Source organism: Varanus komodoensis, unplaced genomic scaffold, assembly GCF_004798865.1.
Source record: "Varanus komodoensis strain SLA01 unplaced genomic scaffold, ASM479886v1 scaffold19, whole genome shotgun sequence".
Taxonomy (NCBI): domain Eukaryota; kingdom Metazoa; phylum Chordata; class Lepidosauria; order Squamata; family Varanidae; genus Varanus; species Varanus komodoensis.
This window is the reverse complement of record NW_025335550.1, coordinates 19,305,668-19,312,695: the sequence shown is the minus strand read 5'-3', so window position 1 is coordinate 19,312,695 and position 7,028 is coordinate 19,305,668. Positions and strand designations below refer to the sequence as shown.

Below are 7,028 nucleotides of genomic sequence, written 5' to 3'. Positions count from 1 at the left end.
CTTCCGAACTGTGATACATGAGAACCCACTGTGCAGTTTGTCCTTGGTAATTTTGAGCAGGACTGTGGAGTGGGTATATAAAATCTTCATACTTGACTCTTGACTTCAACTCCTCAATTTATGGTGCCTTGACTCTGACTTCAACTCCTTTATATATCAGTATAGGGAATAAATATACCAATTATTTATTTCCTGTATTGATTGAAAGCACTTAACCTTTCAGAGCCAGTGTGGTGTGGTGGTTAAGAGCATGGGACTGGGACTCAGAAGATCTGGGTTCTAGTCTCCGCTCAACCATGGAGCCAACTGGGTGACTTTGGGCCAGTCACAGACTCTCAGCCCAACCTACCTCACAGGGTTGCTGTTGTGGGGATAAGATGGAGGAGGAGATGTAAGCTGTCTTGAGCCCTTTGTAGGAAAAAGGCAGGATATAAATTGAAAAATAAATAAACCTACAAGGTATTAAAATTTATCCTGAAAAAAGGTTACTCAAATTATTTGTGAAATATAAATAATGTGAAATAATATAAATGTTAACATTATTTATATTAGAATTTAAATGTATTAGGAGTTGGAGTTGGTACATTTTTACCAGCTGATGAATTGCTTCCAACTCTGACTCCCCAACCTTGTTTTTGAGTTCTGGGGATTTAACATTCAGTGAAGAAAACAAGGCAATCTTGGTTCCTTGAGTTGTATCCAATGGTGTTCCCCTACCAGGAGAACTGACTCAATGGAAAAAAATTATCTGCTACCTTACAGCCCCCCATGGGTCACCCAAATTTGCTCTGGAGGATAGGGGAACTTTTGAAACAATGGGGGAGGGGCATGGGGAGCTGCAGGGAGAAGAGAGACCCTGTTAGCATTTTTATTCTTTGCTTAAGCCTTTAAGGTATAGCTTCTATTCATTCCTCTAACTTTTACATCTATGTGCTTTGCCTGATTACTTGTGAAATGCAATGAAGATAATGCAAAAATGTTTACATTCACATATTTTCTTTATCTGATTATGGGGAAAAGGATAGAATCTAGTACGCCAAGAAAAATGTGTTGTGTGTTTTCAGGTGTGCTGTGGAGGTTTTTTTATTACCTTTCTGTAAAATGTTCCTTCGGAATACATACGGTTCTATCTCCCTCTGGATTTGATGATAACCTTCCCAGAGCTGAAAACAGTGCAATGTTATCTGCAGCCAGCCAGATTGCAATAATAATGTTGCAGAGTATGAGCTGTCTCATTCATATTGATGAGATGTTCATTCTAAATCTAATCCCGTATACTTAAATGTCAGCATTATTTCTTAGTTCTTTATCAGAAACATGCAGCTCATGTGCTTTCCTTTGTTCCTGAGCATTTAGAAATATAGCTGCAATACTAACTGTGTTAATAAGTATTTGAGCATCTGAATGTCCAGATTTTATTTTGGGAAATTTCTCTGCTTAGGAAGAGGTGCTTTGCCAGATTCCAATGTGCTGTGCCAAACTTTGTTGGAAATCTCTTTTTCAGAACATACATCTTTCTTAATAATCACAATAGAAGTCTCTGTCAAGCTGCAATCTCCTACACTTCCTTGTAGTATAGAAGACTGAAGAGTGTAAATTAAGTGTAAAGAACTGTAACACATAGGAGTACTGAGTCCATTGATTTCAATGAAGTAAGCGCCATTGAACTCAGTGGACTTTGAGTAGGTTTGCATTCGATTGCATGGTCAATGTAATTTCCTTGACCAAGTGGGTAAGAATAATAAGCCTTGGTTTAGGTATATATATTCTGTTCCACCATGTATGCAAGATACTCCCAGTCCTTGACAATCTCACACTGACATTGCAAAATACAACCAGAAGAAAATATACATGGTGTCTTTTGAAAGCAGGTAAAATTGAAATAGTTCAGCTAAAAATAAACATCTGTGTGGAAAGCTGAGCTGAAGAATGTAAGTTGTTGGGAGATGGGGCCGTATCTCCTTGTGACTGCACATCTAGAATTACTTGAACAGCTGTGTACTCTTGAAACATTTTATTACCTTTCTAGTCCGCTTTCTTCCTCTTGCACAGAACCCAAGGAAATTTACATGGTTCTTCTCCCAGCTCTGTAAGAATCAGCAATTCTGTCATCCAGTAGGCTTCATTGATAAGCAGGGACTAGAAGTCTGATCTCTGCTGTCCTAATCTGACGGTTACCACTGGCTATCACTGAATGTACAGTAACTCTTCATAAATTAAACTATTATAATTACTATTATTGTTGTGTTGATAGGACTGTTTTATCCCTTGTTAGCAGCATTTCTGTACTGTTTTGCTAAAATCTGCTGCAAAGAAAACCAGTTTCTGCCCCTGTAACTTCTGTGCAACAGTAAAGTGGCACATGTGCTGTTCCTTAGCCTAACATTGCAACACCTAACCCTTTCCTTTTAGAAATCCCTCTTTGTAGCCAATGTTAAAAGGTGCAGGTACCATATCCTAATTTGCAGGTACTGCCGATTTCATTGCAGAATACTTTCATGTCAACATGCCAGCCACTGCCAACAAAAATCCTGGCAGGCAGAAGAGCCAACATGGATCTATTAAGAAAACATGTACCACAAGACCCCTCTGTTCTTCTGACTACAAATTCCTGGCATTCCATTGGTCATGCTGGCTGTAGTTGAAGACCAATTAATCTGGAGGACACAACACTGGGAAAAGCAATGCTATGTGGAAGGAAACACATGGAGCTGCGTCCAGGTTTTTGAGGGCTCTTGGGTAAGCCACCCTTCATGAGTCCTGTCCTGCAGTGAGCCTAATTATCATAGTCACCATCATTGTCATTGATTCTCTTGCTCCTCTTTGCTACCTCTTGTGTGCTTGATGGAAACAGCAAGTAAGTGTTGTCATTTGCTGTTGTCTCGCCACCACCATTGATTGGAACACGGCAAGAGGCAGGTGAACAAGTGGACCGTAATGAAGAAGCAGCAACTCCAGGGAATCCCAACTGAGATGCAGGCCTTCTGCTGCTACTCAGCTGTGTCTAGCCCCTAGCACTGGCCTACATACTGCTTCCAAAAGACCTAGAAAATGCCTGCAAGAGGTGGGTTCTGAGACAGACCTAATGAAAACATTCACCTTCATCTTGATGTTGGCCCTGCCTAGGAAAAATAGCTACTACAACTGTCAGCCATCATAGACTTAATGGAGGGTTCCCTCCCAAAGGTCATTTTTTCCAGTCTTGTTGCTGCAGAATAACTGCTTTTAGAAAATAATGGAGAAATCAGAATTTTAGTATGACTATGAAAAGACAGCAGCCTGGCAATAACAAAAGACAGCAGATGAGACAGGAGTTTATGCTTTTTCAAATATAGTTTTTTTCATGGAAAATGAGGTTATTTAAGGTGCAATCCTAGACGGAAAAAGGTCCTACAACTTCCAGTATTCCTCCAACCAGCCATGCTGGGAACTGTAAGCCATTTTTTGTCTAAAGGCACAACCCTATGCATATTTAAACATTTAAAACGCAGCACACCGTCTTGCAAACCAACGAAACAGTTGAGCTCTGCAGGTGGGTTAAGCGTGACTGCGGTAATTGAAGCCGCTTGCGCTTTCAACAACCTGAAGGGTATGCTAGTGGGAAACTTTTGGCTGGAAATTCAAACCGGCTTCAACTCCTTCGTATTCCTTAGCGAGCCACATTGAAGGGCTATCATAAAAGCACGCAAAGCCACTCCCCAACGAAACCTGCAGTGTGGGGGATGATTGGTCCCTAAAGCTTCCGTATAGCCTGAAGTGCCTAATCTTGGAAGCTAAACAAGGTCGGGCCTGCTTGAATTCTGGATGGGTTACTTACTCTGTTCTGAATCATTCAAAGGGCTCCTGCTGCGGGAGGTATAGAAATGGAATACAATAATAATGCCACTAATATTGGCAGGGCGCCTGCCACTTTAAGCAATCACACTTTAAACGAGAAATAAAAGTCATAAAATAATCAGCTCCTGCCTTGGTGGCTACTTTTCTGTTGAGGATGGAGAAATGCTATAGCCTCACACACACCGAAATCCTTGATTTCTCCTCTCTCACTTCCGCGCAAAACAAAAGATGTACCAAGAACTTGCGTCTCCGTCTCTACGAGGTCTCGCATTCCTCTAACGCTTCCTAGCTCTACGCTAGCTGGGCTATTAGTATGACGTGTTCAAATCGCGACCGAACGGGCTGGTGGAGAGAAACGCGCGTCTGTCTCAGCCACCCCTAATTCGCCGAGAAGGTTGTTTTTCAAACACGGTTGTGGTTCCTAAGGGCTTGCTCAAAGAGGGGCGCCCTTTCGGGGTGGGGCGCCATGACGGGCCGCAAATTCTCTAAAGAGAAGAAGCGGCATCGCTCCCGTTTGTGTTGCCCAGAGGAGGGAGGCGGCAGCGAAAGGAAACGGCGGAGTACCGAATCGCTCCACAGCGTCCCTGAGGTATTACGTTCCGGTGGGGGAGAGGGGGCTGTAGTGCGCAGGCGCAAAAAGTACTTGCGGTGCCCGCGTTAGGGCGTGGCTTGTGTCTCGCTCACATTTCTCTCCCTGCTTTGGTGGGAGGCTCTGTGCCCATTTTTCTCCCTTCCTCTAAGAATGTTGCTGCTCTGTTGAGAAAGTGTGGTTTTGAGCGCACAATAAAAATATACTCAAAATAAGGGTAAGGCTAAGAATGTGAAGCCCCACAATTCCCATACAAATTATAAACAGTGTTTCATGAAAAAGAAGGGAAGGTCTCTCTTCAGTTGAACTTCTGTTTGTACTTAGATGTTTGCATTATTTTCTTCTTGCTGTTTTTTTGAATGGCAAGAATTAAAGTTATAATCTCTGATGGTTTGTACTTCAGTGCCTTCATTTAGGAAATCCTGAGCATGTGTATACAGATCTTCCAAGAAGTTAACATTTCATGCAACTGATGAAGAGGGCGCTATCCACGAAAGCTTATGCCTGAATACATTTCTGTCTTTTTACAAGGCTGCCCCTCTGGGCCTTGTCTTCTTGTTGCCTCTCTTTCACTGAGCTGCAGTCCTTGCATTTGGGATTAGCTGCCATTGATCAAAGCTCCTAAACAAAATTGTCCTGTTGCATGTCCTGATCATTTTTCACTTTGACTCCAATAGTTTTCTTTCTTTTTTTTTCATTGTTTCCTGAATATCATTCACTTTTCTTGTTACTGTGATCCTGTGATGTCTCCTTAAATTTCTACATTGGTTTCTTTTCTGTTCTTTGATGCTACACAGACTTCTCTGTTTTCAAAATCCTTCAGGACCTTTGCTTTAATATCCTGCACATCTGGCTGTGATCTTACTTCCACCACTCTTAGCTTGGCAGAATTCCTTTGCACTGTCAGATAAGTCCACCTCTTCTTTAACTCTCCTTATACTTGAAACTGCCTCTATCAGACTAAAGACCACCTGTTCTGACACTGTGGCTCCTTTAGTAAACTTACCTGCTCTAGGAAGCACCCACACTATGCATTCCTGATATACATCCTATTCAGAGTATTAGACCCGAACAGTGTACAGGAACATGAATGAGGGCCACGTGGGCCACACATCCCAGCCACATTCTGACTGTCTGCCATCTACACTCTGTTTGCTATGTTGAGCTCTGTATGGCTTATTTTATAGTAAATATATATATGATTGCACTTTCAGATCTGTAGTCAAACTTTAATGATTGAAGTTATTTTTCAATCAAGCAACTTTTTCCTTGGCTCATGATTGAAACAGTTTTGTGTTATGTTCTAGGAAACAAAATGTACTGCGCAAATTCCAGAAAAAGAGGATGTGGGAGAAGAGCCCAGTGACATAGAAGAAGGTGGACTTGATCTCAGTGTGCAGTTAAAACCTGTTAGTTTTTACATCACAGACAAGAAGGAAATGCTTCAGCAGTGCTTTTATATCATAGGGGAGAAGAAATTGCAGAAAATGCTGCCTGATGTTTTGAAGGTACTGAAATAGATCTATATTGTGATGGTTTAGAGGAGCCTGAAGTGGTTTGTTGTGTCTCATTGCCAAGGGGTGATCTAGATGCTTTCATAACAAAGATTAAAGAAAATATAATGCTCAATGTGAAAGTTTAAGTTAGAGTGCAGTTCTGTGGCATCCCAGTATTGTCTGGAAAGCTGTAAGGTGGGAGTCCCAGCTGTGACACCAGAAAAGCACTCCAAGGCTGGAGAAGTCTTTGACCTTGGATGACCCTTTTTCCATCCTAGCAGCAGGTGTAGTTCTTCCTGTGCTGGCTGTAGTTCTGCAAAAGAAGCCTGGTTTTGCAGCTGACATGGGGCAGGGGTGTTCTGGAGGTGGGGAGTAAGGAGAGAGGTGTCACAGTCTTCTGAGGGATCTTGGTAGTGCCTCAACCTCTCTTCCTTGCAAGGAGAGAAAAAATAGGTGTCTAAGTGTTTTGAAGAAAGAGGATTGTGGAGGCCATCCTAGTCTCTGTGCTTTCCCCCTTTCCATCGGATGCCCATAATTCTGTGTGACTGGAGAGTTACAGGCAGCCACATTGGATGATGGCTCCCTTACTATATATTTTATTATTTTAAAAATCACAATGATGACAGGTGTCCCTGCTTGTTCTTGCCACATTTATTATATAACTTTTATTAGGGTTGAAAGTGTCTTTCCATTAAAGAAGTGCCACCCTTACTGCTAGAATTATGCACATAGTTGCTTAAATTAAATTCTATTCAAGTCACATCGCACACAGGTTTGCAGTCATTATCTTTCTGTTGGAATATGTATTTGGAATAGTAAAAATGAAACAATATATGCATATTGCCAACATAATTATACAATCCAAATAAAGAGGTTTAATTAAATCTTTAATTAAACCAAAAGAATTGATCTTTTGGTTGAATATAGGCAAAATAGAGTGTGGGATATGCTTTCCTAACTAAATGTATGGCTTTCTTTAGGTTTCATCAAAACAAAGAAAACAAGGAATAGTTACTGATGCTTTTTTTAAAAAAATGGGAACCTTTCTGTTGTTTTCTTTATTTCTTTATTTTAAATGGACTTTTTCTATGCTTATTTTTTTCCTT

At 41.2% G+C, this 7,028-nt stretch overlaps 1 protein-coding gene across 1 annotated transcript in view; it reads left to right on the top strand.

Moving 5' to 3' along the window:
* Nucleotides 1-4,180: 4,180 nt before the first annotated feature.
* Nucleotides 4,181-7,028, top strand: part of CAAP1 (caspase activity and apoptosis inhibitor 1) — a 34,347-nt gene continuing 31,499 nt past the window's right edge. Inside the window, exons 1-2 of the mRNA XM_044427873.1 lie at nt 4,181-4,426; nt 5,734-5,934. Of these exons, the coding sequence (XP_044283808.1) occupies nt 4,304-4,426; nt 5,734-5,934 (324 nt within the window). The 5' untranslated portion in view covers nt 4,181-4,303. The remainder of the gene's footprint in view (nt 4,427-5,733; nt 5,935-7,028) is intronic.